This window comes from Suncus etruscus, chromosome 3 (assembly GCF_024139225.1).
Source record: "Suncus etruscus isolate mSunEtr1 chromosome 3, mSunEtr1.pri.cur, whole genome shotgun sequence".
NCBI classification, from domain to species: Eukaryota; Metazoa; Chordata; class Mammalia; order Eulipotyphla; family Soricidae; genus Suncus; species Suncus etruscus.
This window is the reverse complement of record NC_064850.1, coordinates 93,674,578-93,696,242: the sequence shown is the minus strand read 5'-3', so window position 1 is coordinate 93,696,242 and position 21,665 is coordinate 93,674,578. Positions and strand designations below refer to the sequence as shown.

Below are 21,665 nucleotides of genomic sequence, written 5' to 3'. Positions count from 1 at the left end.
AAACAATTATGAGGTATCACCTTATACCACAGAGATTGGCACACATCACAAAGAATGAGAACAAGCAGTGTTGGCTAGGATGTGGAGAGAAAGAAACTCTTGTCCACTGCTGGTGGGAATGCTGTCTCGTTTAACCTTTATGGAAAGTGATATCCAGCTATACCACTCCTCGGAATATACCCTAGGAACACAAAAATACAATACAAAAATCCCTTCTTTACACCTATATTCATTGCAGCACTATTTACTATAGCAAGACTCTGGAAACAACCAAGATACCCTTCAACAGATGAATGGCTAAAGAAACAGTGGTAGATATAAACAATGGAATATTATGCAGCTGTCAGGCAAGATGAAGTCATGAAATGTTCCTATACATGGATGTACATGGAATCTATTATGCTGAGTGAAATACTATGCTGAGTGAAATACGTCAGAGAGAGAGAGAGAGAGAGAGAGAGAGAGAGAAACACAAATGGTCTCACTCATTTATGGGTTTTAAGAAAAATGAAAGACATTCCTGCAATAATAATTTTCAGACACAAAAGAGAGAAGGTCTGAAAGTTACAGCTCACCTCATGAAGCTCAACACAAACAGGGATGAATTTAGTTAGAGAAATAACTACATTTTGAACTATCCTAATAATGAGAATGTATGAGGGAAATAGAAAGCTTGTCTGGAGTACAGGTGGGTGTTGGGTGGCGAGGAGGGAGATTTGGGACATTTGTTGGGTGGTGTTCTTTACATGACTGAAACCCGAACACACTCATGTATATAATCAAGGTGTTTAAATAAAATATATAATAAAAATTAAAAAAATGTATTTGTACCTTTGTCACTGGGTTAAAAATGTTCACTTAATCCTTTCAACAGACTTTCAAGAAAAGTATCATTCTCTTAGCTTTTCACATGCTACTAAGTAGTTCAAGTGGCAAAGAATCATATCTTGGTTTGTGTTAATAAAAATATTATTGAATTTCTATTTATTCAGCTCGTCATCTATAATAGGTTTTTATTTTGAAAAGGTGACAATTTATGTGTGTTTAAAATATTGTTTTTTGAATAGAATAATTTATGTATTAAAAATCTTGAAGATGCAAAATCTAAAAATTAATTTTTGTAACTTTATAGAGAGAATGATTTAAATTTGAGTGAATCTGAGAAAGAAGAATTGAAAAGATCTGGTAACTTCAGCTAAATTGGATGGGAAAGATATGAAATAAAAGGCAACACAGTGTTTAAGAAGGTAAGTAGTGAATGAGTGAGAATTGGGAGAACTCAATTTTCTTCCCATTTACTTACTTATTGATTATGATTTTTAATATATTCTATATAATGATATAAAAATAACAATACCACATGTGATTTTTGTAATATTCCAAAGAATTTGATGTTAAAATTGTTTACTTGTATCTCACTTATCTATTATGTTTTACTAGTAGAAGCATGAAACAACTAGTTTACTGCATCCTTTTTTACTTAATGCACTTCTACAGGTTCAGTAGGAATACAGATTTGTTGAATACCTTGAGAATATTGAGATCAACAGATTATTAGTCAAGGTTTGTGATAATAATCAATGTTAATACACATAATGAACATATATTTTATATGCTAAATTAGTGTTAGTGAAGAGAATATCATATACAAAGAAACTTACTTGCTTTTTTTCAAGTGAAGGACTTCAATTTTCCCATTAACTATCATTTGATAATTCAATTCAGTTTCATATTTCTCCTGCAAAAATGTAAAACATTTACTAGCAGTTTAAAACACACATATTCTTATGATATGCACCTCTATTTAATCATTATAAGAAATTTGTGCTTTTGAAAAAATATCAATAAATAGCACAACCACTTATTATTTTAATAAGTTGAGTTGAATAAGCTTATCTCAGCTGAATGAACAAAAAACTTATTTGAGACCTTTATATCCACTTCTTACCCTTCCTGCATATGCATATAAATTTATACAAACATTCTATATATATTGTTTGAGTGGTAGATATATAGAAGACACCCCCAGTTCTGGAAATTCAACTCCAAGTAGTAAAAATAACTGGTACTTACTTTCAGAAATCTTATAATGTAGAAAGACAATGAAAATAAATTTCATATTATACTGATATGTAAATGTATATATATCAACATAAAATTTAATATCTTAAGAATAAAAACACTTTTTAAAGAAACAAACATTTAAATCAATAATGGGAGGATGGAGACATATTACTCAGTGGTAGACCACATGTCTGAGGCTCTCAGTTTAATACTCCAAATCCAAAAGCAAACAAAACTGATAAATTAGCCAATATTGCAGGGTGTGGTATGGAAGAAAAGTGGATAGACAAACCAAAAAAGTATATATTTAAAGTGATTCCAGAGAACTTCTTGCGGTTTCTTGGAGGTCAGAATATGAGTAAAATGATAAGAATATGTAACCTAATATAAGAATTGATCAAGTGGGGCCGGAGAGATAGCATGGAGGTAAGACATTTGCCTTTCATGCAGAAAGACGGTGGTTCGAATCCCGGCATCTCATATGGTCCCCCGTGCCTGCCAGGGGCGATTTCTGAGCATAGAGCCAGGAGTAACCCCTGAGCTGCCAGCTGTGACCCAAAAACGAATATATATATATATATATATAGATCAAGTGTTTTATCATAAAGAGACTTACTGCCATAAGTAAACTATGTGAAAAAGGAAAGTGCTTTAAGTTATAATATGAATGTTGTGTGTAAAATATAATGGATTAATTTAAAAGTATTTTAAATAATGTACTAAGTACTAAATTTTAACTTTGTTCTATAAAGCAAAGCTATTAGTTATGAATATACTCAATTATCTGAGTGCCAGGACATTATTATTAAGGACATATTATTTATAAAAGACACATCATTTTGAAATTAAAGATGCACCATGAAATACTTCTGAGCTATATTTTTAAAAAGATGAAATCTGGTGAATGAGCAATAGCACAGCAGGTACTGTGTTGGCCTACTATGAGACCAAACCAGTTTTGATCCCCAGCACCTCATACGGTCCCTCTCGCACTGCATGAAATGATCCCTAGGCACAGAGTCAGTCATAACCACTGAGCACCACAGGGTGTAGCCCAAGATTTAAAAAAAAAAAAAAGATGAAATCACGCTGTTTGTAACATTGATGAACCTTAGTAGAATTATGCCTACTGCAATATCTCAGTGGATAAAGACAAAGAACATATGATTTTTTTCATATGTAGAATACACAAAACAAAAAAAAATCTTTTATTATGACAATAAAATATGGTTACAGGATACCAGAATCCAAGAGAGTAGAGTGGGTTATACACATCAAGGAGATGCTATGGATAGAAACCAGATTTTCATTTTTGAAAATAATGACATTTATTCTATCTTATGCTAAAGTATAAATCTGTACACTTCTAACATGAGTTGATACAAAACAGGAGGAGGATAAAAAAACAGACGTTTAAAAATTCATTAGGGACAATTCTTAACTTACTTATTGTTTGGAAGATAAAGGCCATAATATCTAATTAAAATAATAAAACAGTACTAGATATGACATTCCACTAAAAAATTCATATACATAAATATATATTTACATTAAGCAATGCTTTGTTAGTATATGTTCTTTAACATTAGTTGGAGGAAAGATTAGTTTTAGGAAAATTAATTGTATAGGAATGAAAGTAATTTCAGCTGGCACTGATAATGCCTGAAACACAAAGGAAGAAAGTCAAAGTAAAAGCTATATCATAAATAAACTTCTCAAGGAGATGTCTGCCATAAGATACTTGCCTGCTAAGTAGAAATGTGTCCAATTTATGTCCCTATTTATAAATCAGAAGAGAAATGACATATCTAGATTTGGATAATATGAATCCAATATGAACAATGAAGTAAACTTTGGGGGCTATGAAATAAGTAGCTATGTTAAGGTTCTTGCCCTGAATAAAACTCAGTTTAATTCTGAATAATACATGTAGTCTCATGAGCACCAAAATTAATCCTTGACACAAAACCAAGAAGAAGAATTGAGCAGCACTACTGGGAGAAGAAAGAAAGGGCAAGGAAGGGAAAGCAAGGCAAGACAAAGAAAAGAAAAAAAGGAATAAAAAAAGGGGATGAGAGAAGGGAATTAACAAAAAACAAGATGAAATAAAGAAAGAAAAGGAGAGTAGAAGAGAGATAAAGGTAAGGGAAGGAATAGTTGAGAAAGAAAAATGAAAAGGGAAGAAAAGGAAAAAAGATAATTCTATAATTTGATATTTTCCTCACATATATTGAATATTCTCCTTATCTATGGTCATCCCCAGTTCAATCTGAAGCAACACATGGGTTCTTCCAACAACTGATAATCCAAGGCACCCAATAATATTGGTGTAGGCCAGATAATTTCCAGAACTACAGAGCTCTAACAGTAGTGCATCTTCATGTCTTTACACTGAACCATCTGGCTGAGAGTCTCCAAGAGCCATTCACCTCTCCTAACTGTTAATTCCATCTCCCACACTCTATAAGCATCCTTAGCAAAACCTGATTTAGAGAGTAAAAGAGAAAAACATTTTAAGAAAAATTCATTTGAGAAGGTTTCATGAGTATTTATAAAAGTACAGTCATGGATGATCTGGGCTGGGGGAGATCTCTGAAGAAAATTCTTCAGGACACTCAGGAAGTGACAATAGAAAACACTGGAAGTTCAAGAAAGCTTCTTAATCTTTGGAGAGGAGCCATTGTTAAAACATATATTAAATTCAAATCTTTTCAAAATCCTGATATTCTTAACTAAGACCTGAAATAATTCTAATGTCGGGGGAAACAATGTTCTGCCAGTATACTTTAAGGCATAGCAAAATAATTAGGCATCTAAGGAATTGTGCATCTTGATAGCAAAAATAATTTTTTTCATACAGGAGACCTTGATTATGACTTTAATGCATATATATAGATATGTAGGCATAAATTACAGCTATACATATTTATTGATTTGTATGTATTTTAATTAATATATTATTTGTTTATTCAAAAACATTTATATATTTGTACTTTATACATATAAAATGCAATATGTGAATAAACCATTCAAGGATCTACTCTGGTATTTAATTCTACTCTAGAAAAACTCTAGAGAAGTTCAAAGTTTAAGTAATGTGGTATGTATAGTGAGTCACTTGGAAGAGCTAGAAGGTAGTACCTAGTTTTATGTTCCAGGAAATGGCTCAGTTGTACATGATTTTGAATACATGGCTCTTCCTTTTCACAAATTTGAGGGATCAAGACACTGATGTAGGATCTACAGAACAAAGATAGCCACAGCCATGTGGGCACATATTCGTCGACTTTTTTGTTTTTCTTTATTTTGATATTGTTGGATGTTTGGGTCACACATGGAGATGTTAAGAACCTACTCCAAATTCTGTGCTCAGGGATCATAACTGGTGGGATTGAGGAACAATAGGTGGTGATGAATCAAATTGAGAATGGTATTGTGCAAGTCAAGTACTAACTATACCTGTTTTATTATCACTCTGGTCCTTATTATCTATATTTTCAATTTCTCTGCAATTTTGTGCAAAAGAAGTCGAGTCTCAAAACAGAATTCACAAGTTAACTTTCAAGCACTGAGTTTTTTTCTTGTAAGATACAGTTGCTTTACATTATAGGCGGTGCCTGGCTCCAAGCTCAAGATACTATAAAGGGAAAGATTTACTTGCTGAGTTGTAGATGGGATGTTACTAACAATTTTAATTTATGTATACGATCCAAGTGTTAAGTAGTAAAATGAGAGACTCTAATAGGTAGGATTGAAATATCTGGACTGTAGCAGCACATGGCAGCATAAAGCATTTGGTTTGTAGAAGAGTCAAGAGCTGGAATCACATAGAAATTGCTAGAGTTGACTTCTGAATGTTATCATGGAAATACAAAAGCAACTAAACGAGGTAATTCCCCCCCCCAAATGAGGTAATTTTTATATAAACCTTTAGCATATAATATTTTAGAATACTTAGGCTAAATTAGCCTTCATTGTTTATCTGATAAATTTGACAGTAAAATCTTAATTTTATTTGTTCAATTTAGTGATTCTGCACATGAGATGGGAGGAAAACAGAAACTGAAATCAATGACTAGAGAAAGATATAATTCTGAAAAATCTGATCAAGGTAACTAACAGCTAAGAAAATCAAGTAAGTTTACTGAATTGTTTTTTCAATCAAGAGTCATTTTATGCTATAATCACATTATTGGTTTGAGAGGTTCTAAAGGCATCAACTCCAAAAATATTGATGTCTCTTGACTAGAAAAATAAATATAACTGAGATATATAAGTTTGTGAGACAGTATAGGAACATTTTTGTTTCTCATTCTCTTATATATAATGTAGAGTGAAATGTTATTTTTTATAGTTTAAAACTGAAGGGATCAAGAAAATCATATATCCAAACATACTAGAGAAATAGAAATATAAAAGTATTTCAAGTATTTAGGAAAACTTTTTTTGTTTTGTTTTGGTTTTTCAGGCCACACCCGTTTGATGCTCAAGGGTTACTCCTGGCTAAGCGCTCAGAAATTTCCCCTGGCTTGGGGAGACCATATGGGACCCCGGGGGTCGAACAGCGTCCTTCCTTGGCTAGAGCTTGCAAGGCAGACACCTTACCTCTAGCGCCACCTTGCCAGCCCCAGGAAAACATTTCTTTAAGTCTCCATGGTATTTGGTTTTATGCTTTTATTTCCATAAAAAATAGAATAAATACACTTTGTAATAATAGTTTTCATCAATAAATGTGCATGTAGGTGATAACTTTTATAGTACAGGGTTTAAAGATAAGAGTAAGAAAGAGTATAGACATGGCAAAAAAAGAAAACATTCACTTTATTTCCCTGGCAATTTTAAACTTAAAAGGAAAATTGAACTTGTTCTTACACATATACATATACAAACATACACTCATATATACACTGACACTACTAAATAAAACATTAAAATTTCAAGACAAAAAATGTAAGACTAAATCATCATTCAGGAAAAGGCTCTATTTAAATGTAAACCAGTATTCATGTTAACTTTGAAAAGAATGTTATATGAGTTGAAATATTTTATATTCTAACCAAAGAGAGAAAATTTTAATGAGTAAAACTAAATAAGAAAGGACATACAGTCCTTTATTTAAAAAGTCTTGAGCATGTCAAGGATAACTGAAAACAAAATGATATTGAATGTAAGAAAGAAAACTAGATTGCTTAATAATTACAATGTTAATTACAAGAAAACTGGACAAAGTTAGATGAAGTTGAATGTGGTGAATGATGGCATATTCTTGAATAAGTGGGTTCTACTCATCTTTTCAAAGACATTATCTTAAGAAAATCCTAAGAGTAAGAATCACTATTACTATTACTAATTCAGTTTTATGGAGATGAATTTTATCAGTATATTAAAGTTAAACAGAATTAACAGAGCCAAAATGTAGACACAAAGAAAATCTATAAAGTTAGATATTTTTACTTTCAATATAGAGTGAATATAAGGATAGTTCATTTAGCTAATACATTGGCTGATTGGAGATTAGGTTGGGGCTGAGTAGTAGTTTAGGTAAAAATTGTATTGCAGAGGCCCTAGGGATAGCACAGTGGTAGAGCATTTGCCTTGCATGTAGCTGACCCAGGAGGGGTGGTAGTTCAATTACGGGCATCCCATATGGTCCCCCAAGCCTGCCAGGAGGGATTTCTGAGAACAGAGCCAGGTGTAACCCCTGAGCACCACTGGGTGTGACCTCAAAATAAAAATATACAGCAAGATACACTTTATCAATTGCACCTATCCAAAACATTCAAATTGATCTTCTATATTATTCCCAGTAGTAAGTACTTTTACTTAATTCAAATAAATTGCTTGAAATTTTAAATTAATTTAATTTAGTAATATTAGTGGCAGCAGCAATAGCAGTGGTAGTAGTTTTAGGGTTTATTTATAGTTCTGTGATCAGGGAACAATATGCATCATCAGCAATAAAACTAGGTTGTACAGGCTGGTATCTAAGGTTTGTACTATCTTATCTCTTTGGTCCCCTAAGTTTTTTTCCTTGTTTTTGAGGGAATTACATTATAACTGTTATTTAAAATCCTAGACTTAATTTCCTCAAACTATTCTGTGTAAAAGGTATTTGACAAGAAATAAGACAAGATACAAGGTATTTGACAAGATACAAGAAATCCTTAAAAAAAAAAAGCCATATTCAGTGGGATATAATGAATAGAGGCCCATTGAAGTTTGTAAGAACATTTTACTGAAGTGGTGCTGAGTAAATTAGTTGTCCACATGCAAAAACTGAGACCACTTATAATGCTATGCACAAAAATCAAATCAAAAAGGATTAAAGATCTCATTAGCACACCAGAATCTTATATATTGAGGAAAACATAGGCAGAACAAAAACATTAAGGCTAGAGGAATTTTTCAGGAGCAAGGCTATTTGACAAATAAATTTAAGCAAAGGTAAATAAATATTACTATCATATTTGCTGGCGTATAAGACGACCCCCTAATTTTGCAGTTATATATATATGTTTAGGCCTATATTCGCTGTATCAGGCAGAACGTTCCTGTGCTGCAACTGTATGTACCACAGTGAGCCAATCACAACAAGCAAAGGTCCAAAGGTTATACTGTAATAGAGTTCCTCTCTGACTCTGGCCAATCTGAGAAGGCTTTTTACAGTGTAGATTCGGGTCCAGAACATTGTCTAATTTGCATGCATGCAAAGCCTGCTTGGATTGGCTGAGTTAGAGAGGCCGTCCGAGCAGCCTTACAGTGATTGGTGCAGAATCGAGTTGGAAAATTCGTTTTGTGGCAATATTCAGACAATTTTCGTTTAGCAGCATATTGAAACATTTTTCGGGATATACTTGGCATATAAGACGACCCCCAATTTTCAGTTGACTTTTTTTTTGTTTCAAAAGTCGTCTTATAAGCCGGAAAATACGGTACATTAAATCAAGACGTTGTTCGTAAGAAAATGATGCCTAGAATCAAAAGATACCCCCACAGATTTAGAAAAAATATATTGTCCCACCGCTCACCTGAAAAGAGTTAATATCCAAGATACATAAAGTACTGATACAGAAAAATAGTAGAACCCATCAAAAAACACTTAAAAGAGAGAAACAAAGATTTTCTCAAAGAATATATACAAATAGCTGAAAAGAATATGGAAAAAAATGTGCTTCATCACTAATCAACAAGGAAATGTGATTCAAAACAGCACTACTATGTTATCTCAGACCAGACTGGCACAGAACAAACAACAAAAACAATCAGCATTGAATTGGCTATCATACTTAAGATTCCTCATTAAATCAAAAATTGTACCTTTTCACCCGACTCATTGACTTCTCTTTTATGCAGTGAATGAAGTTTTCTGGGATAAACCACTTCATACTTCTTTATAGAATTTACTAAGGGGGAAAAAGACAAGAAGATACTTAAATAAAAGAAAAAAATTAGGCTTGTTGGTAATATTCATCCTTATTGCATATCTGATAAATGATTCCACACTACAGACCTCTGGGTTATTTAGGAGAATTATTACGGCTCAGACAACAGAAGAGAACCATAAAGCAGGAAACCTCTGCCTCTATAATCTAGCATGTACCTTCAGAAATTTCCAATTACAATTTTTATCTTTTCTCATAGCCACATTTTTCTTATCTTCATATTAATCATCTAACAATCAGCATCTAAAATAATAAATTGCAGCATTCTACAAAACTATACATTATTAGAAAAATAAAATAGTTTAATATATTTTGTTTATATTTTCAATAACATTATTTCACATTAAAAATAAAGAAACAATAAGACAAAATTCTATTATCAACTCCAGAAAATGGACTTGGCCATAGTAATACAAATAACCTTTTATTTTCACATGCTTAATATACACAGTTGAGGAAGCCTATAGAATACTATTCTTTACTTAGAAGAAAATTCTTAAAGATTGCAATAGCATTTGAAAGGAAAGTAGAAAATATTTTCATTCAGTTTTCTCAGTGAATCTTGAATGTTCATCTTAATAATGTTTTAATAGTATTTTTCAGGAAAATCCAGATCATTTTTAAGTCTAACAGTAGATTTCTATTTTCATTTGCATTTGTCCTCAGGATATAGTGATTATATGAATAAAGCAGTTACTGCAAAACAGACCTATTCTTTGACTACTGAAAGAACTACATGCAGGTTTAATCAGCATATAGATGAGGTTGAACCCAGACTGTAGAGCCAACCCAACTATATTCTAAATTTTCTCAATATTTTATAAATATGTTCTAACAGAAATTCTATAGATTCTCTTGTTCTCTGTGTATTCAATAAAATCTCATCTAAAATATCTTAGTTCTTTAAAGAATTTCACTTAAATTCTTTTCAATTGAAATGTTTGTAATTATAGTTGAACTTTTAACATATAAAACTAATTAAGTCACTCTTAATAACTTTGTTATTATCTCAATAATATTATAGGTAATATATCTTTTTTTAAGTTCTTCCATTTTTTCCCAAAATTCAAAATTTCCCATTGAAGTCTAATTGGCATATTTCTTTAGGAAGACATTAATTTACATGATTACTCTATAGGTATGTATATATAATTTTCATTAATATAAAAATAATTAAATTATTTAATCTAACTAGATTAGTAATGGAGTAAGATATGAGTATATTTCCAATATCTGATATTATTCTTAGAAAACATATTAAAATTTATGTCATGGAATTGACACTAGAATATATTCATGTTGGAATTATTTTTCATCATTCAATCATTTGAAAAAATAGGCAAATATTAAAATATCTCAAATTTAAGTTTAAATAACAGTTATTCAAAAGGTGCAATTTCTAGGACCAGAGAAAAAGTACAAACAGCTAGGAATCTTGCTTTGCATGTGTCCAACCCAATTTCAATATCTGGGACCAGAGATGGTCTGTTAAATCTGCCAAGAGATATTTTTGGGTAAGGAGTCTGGAATAAGCCTTGTGCATAGATAGGTGTAACACAAACCAAACAGAACATGGATCATTTCATGGGGACCAGTTACACTAGCATTATAGCGGGTAAACAAGGAAGATAAGAGTTGCATGCTGGGAGCAGGGGTGGAGGGAAGACAATAATGGTGGTGGAAGTGCCCCTTATTCATTGTCACTATATGCCTTAAATATTACTGTAAAAGATTTGTAATTCACTTTGGCCACAATAAGAATAAAAAAAAGAAAGATCATTTCAGTAATGTTTGAGTCAATTTTCATAGTATAGTCCTCATTACATGATCCCACTTGAGTAATTACATCAAGCTTCCACTTTTGGCAAAATAGAGATCAATATTAGAGAACATCCTTTCATTTCTGATAAAGAAAAATAATAATTTTAAAGATTTTTCACATTGTAAGCCTTAAACTTTTTCTTGCATCTTGACCCAACACGTGTTATTCTTTTCTTTTACTTTATGCCCATTCTTTCTTGGAGATTTGCCCAAGTCTCAATCCGAAATCTGTAGTCTCAGTTTTGTTCCCCTCTGAAGAAGCTCAAGTTTTTCCTTGATTGTCTCTGTGTCTTTACCTCATATTTTTCTAATAAAACAATTTACTTCACTTTGCAGAAAAAACTAAAAGAACTAAAAGAGTAAAAGGACTCATTGCCAATTCCTTTTTCTATATATAGAAATCACATGTAATTTACATGTGAATAGTACAGTTTCACTTAATACAATAAATACATGTAATGATATAATTATTACATTCTTATAAAAATCATAGTTACAATTAGCTCAAACTAATGTTAAGATGTGAAAAATTTCTCTTGCAAGAAATTAATTATGACATCAATGAAATTCCCTGTTGTCTCCTTAACTTCGTGACACCAAATAAATACCATAAGGTCTTCACATGCTGTTTTGTGGATTGAGTTTAGTCACAAATAAATAGTCCCATTAATATAAAATTAACAGAACTAAACAGACATCTATTATACTTCTAGAGAAACTTGCATTAAATGTATTATAAAATGATTTCATCTATAACATATCATAAAAGTAACTATAAAGTCACAAAAACAAGATTTTTGTTTTTGGGTCATACCCGGCAGCACTCAGGGGTTATTCCTGGCTCTATGCACAGAAATCATTCCTGGCAGGCTCGGGGGACCATATGGAATTCCAGGATTCAAACCACCTTCCTTCTGTGTGCAAGGCAAATATTTTATTTCCATGCTCTATCTCCAGTCCCAAGATTATTTTTTGAATAAAAACAATGACAAATATTCTTCAGAGTGGTAAAAATAAAACAATCAGTCCAATGAAAATGTTCTTTCTTATATAAAAGACTAGATTATATGCTTTTTATTTTTTGATAGTTTCTGGATTCCAGTATTTAAAAAATTTGAAATTATCCATAGACTTTAATATATGCAATCAGTGGAAAAGTTTCAGTCCTCCAATAGCTGAGCACTTATAAGCAATCACTGACATAAATTATTAATTTTGAAATGACAACATTCTATTGCTTGGTAGTCTCTACTTTTTCAATTTCAACTTAATTTTTTTATAAATGGATTTTTATTCTTCCCAAGATCTTACAACACAGTAAGATCTGTAGTGAAAACAGATTGAATTTCTGTATAAAGCCCTTCATTTAAAAGTGAAATCAAGAAAGTCATTGTAAATAAAAAATTAGATTTGTGATATAATAAATTGCACCTTAGTTACATAGATGCAGTAAACCTCAATTGTCATATTCATCATTGGGTTTGGTGGAGAAGTTGCATCCTTCTCCCAGTGGAATAATATCAGACTAATTACTTGAAGTCTGTGGAACAAACACATAACTAACTGCCATCCTGGGATTAAACAAATTTAAGATGTAACACAATATGTTTTTACTAGTAATTTATTTTAATACTTTATTTCTCTCTCCCACAGAAGACTTTTTAAGTGGCAAAGCGAGATCAATATATAGAAAACTGTTATTTTGGTTTGTTTGGATCATTATATTAGACTATTAATTTTAGAAAAGCCACAGCTCATTAAAAAGATTAATCAAGGGGCAGGAGCAACGATACAGCAGTAGGGTGTTTGCCTCGCATTTTGCCAACCCGGGTTTAATCTCTGGCATCTCATATGGTTTTCCAAGCCTGCCAGGAGAGATTTCTAAGTGCAGAGCCAGGAGTTATTTCTGAGCACCTCTGGATGTGGCCCAAAATAGACAAACAAAGATTAATGAAGAGTCTTTTGGATTGTCTCTTTTATATGTTAATGTTGTTCAGGCTATTTTAGAGTTGAGCACATTAGTATATTCACACATTTGTATATTGGTATTTTACTTTAAGTCTAAATCTATGTGAATTTGTTTCAGGCTATTTTGGAATTGAGCACACTTGTATATTCATACATTTCTATATTGATATTTTCCTTTAAGTCTAAATATATGTGAATTTGTTACAAGTAATGTCTTTCAAAACAGAACACTTGCATGATATTAACACTTGCATGAGCCAGGCTTTATGCAATGACTTACACTTAAGTTTTGTGCTTTTCTGTGCTTCTTTCAAAGTAGGGTGGATTAAAATGAAGACAGATTTTCAGAATTTAAGCTATTAATATCAGAGTAAGTATATATACATGTAAGTAAATTTTACATTACAGTCAACTTATTAAGAAAAGAAAATTGCTGAACTTAAATAAAATAATGTCTAATAGATAATAGATCTGTATCTTGGCATATTCTGCTATGATGTAGTGTAGATTTTTCTCTCATGTAGAATATGTTTATTTCTTCACCTCATATTTGGCCATACCTTTAAAATATTTTTTTCTACAGGGGCCAGAGCAGTGGTGCAAGTGATAAGGCTCTGCCTTGCCCACACTAGCCTAGAACTGACCAAGGTTTGATCCCTTGGGTTCCATATGGTCCCCTGGCCAGGAGTGATTTCTGAGTGCATAGCCAGGTGTAACCCCTGAATGTCACTGGGTGTGCCCCACCCAAAAGAAACAAAAATATTTTTTTCTACAAAATAACCCTATAAATCACCTTTATTCAGGATGATGTTTGTAAACTTTATTTGTAAATTTCATTACAACAATTAGCCTGAACTTAACTTGTTTTTTAATTTTTGTTTTCTTGAAAATAAGCAATTGTCATAGCCTAAAAGGAAGATACATTTATTCTTTGGAAATTGTGACAGGAATAAAAAAAAGAAGTGATGGAAAAACTGGAGCTTTTCTATTCCTAACTCTTACTGAAAAATTATCCTACATGGGACAAATAAGAGGGAATTTCAGTGGCTAGAGACTGTGGAAAATTCTAAAAGGAAAGTCAAAATGTAGTAGCTTTCTGCCTGCTTCCAACTACTCTCTAACCCCCAATCTCCTAAGAAACTTTTTAGAACCTCTGTTTTCATAAACTGCTCCTTAGAATGTACATTTTTTTAGACAGGATTTCTTGGGAAGCTTTGATTCTTGGTGCCAAAGCTACATAGCCTAAGGATCAGTAACAGACAGTGAACCAACTTGATGGTAAAGTTCACTTTTTATGGATTCTGCTTGTGCCCTATGCTGCTGGATAAAGCTAATACCCAGATAATTCTTCCAACTGAGATAATTGCTCCAAAGAGATTTTGGTTATTGTATTTTTGGAGACTACTCTACAGATGAGTGATTTAACTGTGACAAACGTCACATTTCTAGATAGTGGATACATTGTTCACAGGTCTGGGAAAAAAAATCAGGAACCAGGGTTCAGGGACAAAGTGTTGCAGGAGTACAAAAAGAAAAAGGAACCTATTCTTAAAGCTGTTTTTCTGTTGATAACTTGTTTTCCTCCTTGGGTCCTTGAAGCATTCAAGAACAGAAGGAAAGGGCTACCAGTGAAAGATCTAAAGCTTAAGTATTGACTTACATAAGCTGGAGAAACAGAAATAAATAAGTCCTTTCTAAAAAAATGTTTTACCCAATATAATATGATAAAAATGTAATTGGAGAATAAATCAGAGGTCATTTATTATTTGGAGGTAGAACTGTCATCTGAGATCATTAAATGTTTGCAGCAAAATAAAACTTAAATATTAAATTAAATGTTTTGGTCAAATAAAGTCATAATGCATTATAAATTTGAAATTGATCAGCTACTTTGAATTATTGCATTATGATACCAGTAATAAAAGAAATGTTCCAGAAGTGTTCATGCAGAAGATGCAGAATGTTCAAACTGGCCTCAAGGATTGCAGCACATACTTCCCAAAGTCACTTTGTGAGCATTAATCTGATAAATTTAGTGCAATTTCACACCTCTAAAAATATGGCTGCTGAATAATTTCTATCACTTAAATTATGTTGTATGACTCTTTCCTTATTTCTATACATTCTGAAACAAAGCTGTAAATACTGATTATACATATCTCCTGGGCTCTTCTCCACAGTTTGTTGTAAGGTACAAATTCCTCCCTAAAACAAAATAAAATCAGTCCAATTGGCTTCTAAAACTACTAAAAAAAAATTACTGGGAGGTGACGGCAAGCAAGTAGCTCACTGAGTTATTAATAAGACTGAGAAGAAATGAAATACCTACCTGGAACTGAGGAAAGGAAGAGCGTGAGAATTAAAAACAGCCCTTGCCACATGCTGGGTGATCCCAGGACTTGGTTCCTGTCTGTTTCTTCAGACCTGTGGCTGCTCAATCCTTGCCTTAGCACTCGTGAGGCAGAATGAAACTCCTGAGTTCATTCTTGTTTCTGCTTCAGGAAGTGTTTACTAAAGGTGTTGCACAACCTTGAAGCTATGGTCCTGTAACAAAGACGGAGCAGGCGGAAGTTCTGGTTGCCTCTGCTCTAAGATTCCCTTATCACAAGCTCTTATTTCTCCTTCCCCAGAATTAGCACTCAAAAGAAACATTTTCAAACTATTACTTGAGCCCATCAAGGTGATAATGGCTTCATTGTTATCTTGATAATGTGTATTTAGTTATATGAATTATAAAAATCATATATAATGCTATTTTGCTAAAAATACAGTATTGAACACATTTTTCCATAAACATGTGGAGCCACTAAACTATTTATATACTAATCTAATTATTATATAAAATTCTCTTTCGTGATTATCCTGTGTTTCATTCTTAACAACTGTTCTAGGGATTCTAACCTGCCCTGAAATAAATGTGTATGACCATACCAGCCTAATATTTAGCATATCCCCTAAGGTATTTGTTTCATCACTAACAGCCAGAAGCAATCTTCAGGGCCCAGTGGGAGTAATTTCCAGGGAAATTACAGGAACTATCACTGGTGGAACTGATGCTGTTAAGTTGGCATGTTCAGATATCACATGGTATAACTAACCAAATAACTGATATAAATCTAGCTAGTAATTGTTCATTGTAGGTCTTATAAACTTATTGTACTTTTTCTTATTGAATAAATCTTAATCTCATTTGATACTTTATTAAAATGTCCTGGGGCCAGAGCAATAGCACAGCAGGAGGGAGTTTGCTTTGATTGTGGTTGACCCAGGATGGACCTGCATTTGATCCTTGGTGTCCCATATAGTCCCTCTTTGCCCCGCCCCCCCCCCAGCCAGGAACAATTTCGAGCACAGAGCCAGGAGTAACCCCTTATCATAATCCAGTGTGGCCCAAAACTAAAAAAAAGCCTTCATTTTATAGAATATATTAAGTAGCCAACAAGTATCTCTTTAAAAATGGAATATGAACACATTGTTTGAACATTTTAGTCGTGTACTTCCCACTAAAATAACTAACACATTTTATTCCTACTGATAAATTTATATAAATAATTCCTATAAAATCACTTTAATATTAATGCTATGAAATAATGCTTGCTTCACTAAAATTATGAATCATTTACTGATTATACAATGACTTTAATAGAAAGGAATTTGACAAAATGATCATATAGGCATTGACTAATATTGGGAATTTTTGAATCAGAGGTTGATAATTTTACATTTCTCTTATCTACAACACAAATTGTGCTCCTTTGTCTATTTGGGGGAATATAAAAGATTCATTTGTTTTAATTTAGAAGTATTCTATTTTTGTCATTGCTTCAATTTCTGTAGCATAATTATTTATTTTTATTAATAATTTTTATTTGACCAAAGTGGATTACAAATCATTCACAGTAGTATTTTAGGTACATAGTGACATTGAATCAGGGGCATTCCCTCCTCCCTCCACCCCTGCTCCTAGCATGCATCTTATATTGCCCCTTCTTTGCCCCCCCCAAAAGGGCTGCTAGTATAAGTGGTCCCCTCTGTGTCTAGCTTGTTGTAGATTGAGTATTAATTCTGTTATCGTTGGCTTTGGATTTGGTGTTTAAGTCTGATCATTTTTTATTTCTACACAATGTTCATATGAATGTTTGGTCTTTTTAATTCTATAATTTATCTCTAATAATTCTATGCATATTCATTAGTACCTATTATATGTAAGATACCTAAATGGCAATTGAAAATTCAAACAGTTCCTTTGAAATGCCCACAGACTTGTGAGGAACATTACCTAGATGACATGTAGAATGAGTCTTGTCTATAAAACAGAATGTTTTTTTGCAGTAGCTTTAGTGTGTTTGATTTAGTATTATTGTTTGTTTTGTTTTCTGTGTTTATTTTTCCTTTCAGGCCATACCTGGAAGTACTAAGTACCTAGATCCTTGGTGGGGCTGCAGCGCAAGGAATCAAACTCTCTTCATTCCTGTGCAAGGCATGCACATTGCATGTTGTACTATCTTCTGGTCCGAAGATTTGATAAATTATTTTTATATCTGAGAAAACTAGAAATCTGTTATTTATATATAGAAATATTTCAGAGTAATTTGTTGTACATATATGCTAATATATTATTTTAGAAAATCAAGTAGCATTACAATAAACAAATAACATGAGCACTGAAATTAAGATTTGTTGTCTTATTAAATATTTAGTCTCTACAGTATGGCTACTACAGTATTAGTTTGTTTTGTTAAGTTTTGAAAAAATGGAATTCATGCATGCATAGAATTTAAAATATAAATTGAATGAGACAGTCGACAAGATAAATGTTATGTTGAAAATAAAACAAGTTTATGTGTTGTGAATACCTAACCCTTAATATTTACTGGTAAGATATTAGGAAAAAACTCACCTGGCTCCTTTCTTCTGCTCTCTGATGGTATCAGGAGAAATGAATGGTACATCTATCTGCCTCGTCCCTCCATTTTGTCTTGAGAATTAAGGAAACAGAACAAGTCAATACAGGGAGAAAAGAGAGACATAGAAAAGAGAGATAAACAAAGAAGGACAAAGAGATACAGAGTGAAAGAGTTTAAATGGAGGGTAGAAACAAAGAGAGAGCACAATATTGAATGTACTGCTTTATCCCTTCAGAACTACATAACTTGAACCATCTTGTTCTGCCTCACAAATTAAGGGGGAAATAATGGAGGGTACCAAGACTAAAAAAGGCATTTAAACATTAAGTAGAAATAAAAAATGATTAGACTTAAACACCAAATCCAAAGCCAAGAACAACAGAATCAATATCCAATCTATGACAAGCTAGACACAGAGGGGACCTCTTATACTAGCACTGGGGGGTAAAAGAGGGGGAGATGTGATGCTTGCTGGGAACAGGGGTGGAGGGAGGACAAAATTGGTGGTGGGAATGCATCTGATTCAATGTCACTATGTGCCTAAAATATTACTGTGAAAGATTTGTAATCCACTTTGGTTTAAATAAAAGTTATTATTAAAAAAAGATTAAAAGATTCTAGAAATTTTATATTTAATTTTTATCAGTGTCAATTCCAGTGCTGCAATAAGGTCTGGGAGCCATTTTTGGCAATGCTATCTAGTGATCAAAAACAAACAAACAAAACAAAAAAGAATGTAATAGGGAGTATTTTTTCTTGAATACACCATTTACCATTGGTGCTTGTGGAGCATTTATTGAAGGCAGCAGCATACCATGGTATGATACTCACCCCTACTTCTTTTTCCTCAGGATTTATCTCAAAAAGAAACTTCTGAACATTGACAGCTATCACATAGGGGTGAAGGTGTAAAATGTCCTGGTATAAAGTCCTCCAAAAAAGTATGTGGAAACAATTTAAGAGATGATAGACAAAATGCATGGGAATGAGAAGGAAAGATAATAGAGAATAACCTAATTATAGGTAACTTTATAGACTTGCAGATCAAATCCAGTAGAATAAGTGTAATTGTCCTATTGGGCTCTGTGGGAATTTATTTTATTAACAGACATACCTGGCCTTAAAAATATTATAAAAATGGGTCCGGAGGGGTGACACAAGCAGTAAGGTGTCTGCTTTGTACCGCTAGCCTAGAATGGACCACAGTTTGATCCCCTGGCATCCCATATGGTCCCCCAAGCCAGGAGCGATTTCTGAGCACATAGTCAGGAGTTATCCCTGAGCGTCACTGGGGGTGGCCCAAAAAACAAAACAAACCAAGAAAATTACTAAAGGGAGGCAGTGATATTTCTCAGTAGTACAGAACTTGGAACACTTGTGTCATTCTTGAATCTGCAAGAGTCTGACATAACTTGTAAGAACTGCTTCTAAGCATAGTTTACATGCTGAATTAATAGTTAGAAAATCCCATAGAAACAAAAATTCTTAACCACAAGTCATGAGCAGTTCAGTAAAAGACAAAGAGCTGGTGTTTTCTAAAACCAATGCAAATTTATAGCCTTAGAGTTTCCTAGTTGAACTTATCATGTTTCTACCTGTGGTAAGTATATAGTGTCACACAAAGCAAAGAAAGCTATTTGCTTTTAAGCTTAGCAAATACTACATTTTTGTACATAAACTCACAGATTTTGTTATCAGGATTCAGGTACCATATTTACATAAGAACCAACTCTTTTGGGTAAGTTTTAATATTATAATTAATAAACAACCCCTCTGGTCCAGAACTAAATATGTAATTATTTAAGAAATGCTACATTTCATTAAGTACCTTGTGAGAAGTGACTGTTCTCTCACCATAAAATACCTACATCTAAAAGTAGTTAGTAAACATTTATTGTTTTCAGAAAAGCTGATGTACCACTTGCATAAATTGATTTATTTAGCAAGCCAATAAGGTTTGACTAAAAACTCTGTCAAGTGGGAAGAAAAAAAGCCATATTCATATATAAAGATGTGTATAAACATTTATAGTTTATTCATATGTATAAACAATATATATTTTATATATCTATAAAACATATGTTATATATGAAACATACACAAACACACACAGTAGCATTCAGGCATTACTGTGCACTCTATTCTCAGGGACTACTCCTAGCATGCTCACAGGATTAGTTAGGGTGCCAGGGATAGAATCTGGGTCATCTAGGTATAAGTCAAGAAACTTACCTGCCTTACTTTTCCTCCAGCCACATGCATTTCTGATTCTTTTTGCTTTATACTCAAATGCCAACATAGCTATCCTCCCATTCACCTCATAGTATAAAATCTAAAATAAAAAATATGTATTGTGTGTACTTTTTAAGTCTTAAAAAACTATAAATACTTTAAGTCTTAAAAAAACTATAAATTTCTTTTTCAGTGCTATTTTCCCCCAGGCAAACTATTCTCCTTATCAATAAAACCAAGTACTATTTCTGCTAATTTCTGTATAGTAGAGATTCTGCTAATTTTCAGTTTCCTGCTAATCTACAGAACTACTCAAATGAATCAATCACATGTTCCCATGTAAAACAGAGAGTGCCTCATTCTTGTGGTACTACTGTAAAGCCTATCTCCAACAACTCCTATTTCATCCTGTTCCCAAGTACAGTCTTTGATAGCCATGCATGCCAGGTGCTAGTCTGCCTGAACTATGGAGGATATTTGATAAAAACTATTGTTGATCATATGGGTCCAGAGTTATGTGTTCAATAATCCTGATAGGTGGGTATTCTTCACTCATGAATGTAAGGGATTATGGAGACATATTACACACCCAAACAAATAACCTTCTGAAGCAGTTGTTTACCCTGAGAGTCAGTCTGTTCATATCTATTATTTCATAATTATACTCCCACTCAATTCTATTATAAAATATCATTTCTTATAATCAAGGATAAAGAGAAAGTTTTTATCTTTACTCTCATTCTTTATTACATTTACCAATACAAACAGTGGAATATACCTGACATTAAATTAAATGTAACTCACCAATTACAATGATATTCCAGACCTACAGGACCGCTAGCCCATATTCTGTATTTATATCTCAGTCACTTCGGATTTTTGAATTCCTCTTATTTAATTAATGATTACTGCATACTACATATTCTTGTACATGTCAGGTATATGTTTAACCTTGCATTTGTTTTGAAATCTATTTAAAATGCTTCCTCAGAAATCTACCTGAATGAGTAATGTTTTCTATTATATTATCTAAGATGATGGTTTTTGTATTGTGAGGGCCCACCTAGTGGTGCTCAGGGGTTACTCCTGGCTCTATCCTCAAAAACCACTTCTTTGGGCTCAGGGGATTATACTGGAAGCCAGGGATTAAACCCAAGTAAACCTTGCAAAATGCAAGCACCCTACCTACAGTATATTTCTCTGGCCCCTAAAATGACATTAATTAAATGTT

The 21,665-nt window shown here is 32.8% G+C and overlaps 1 protein-coding gene across 1 annotated transcript in view; it reads right to left on the bottom strand.

The window, feature by feature from the left end:
• The window catches only part of ADAM28 (ADAM metallopeptidase domain 28), a 198,778-nt gene that overhangs the window by 64,239 nt on the left and 112,874 nt on the right, over positions 1-21,665 (bottom strand). The window contains exons 2-3 of the mRNA XM_049770830.1: positions 9,382-9,467; positions 1,662-1,738 (exon numbers count right to left, since the gene is read on the bottom strand). Coding sequence (XP_049626787.1) covers positions 1,662-1,738; positions 9,382-9,467 — 163 coding nt within the window. The remainder of the gene's footprint in view (positions 1-1,661; positions 1,739-9,381; positions 9,468-21,665) is intronic.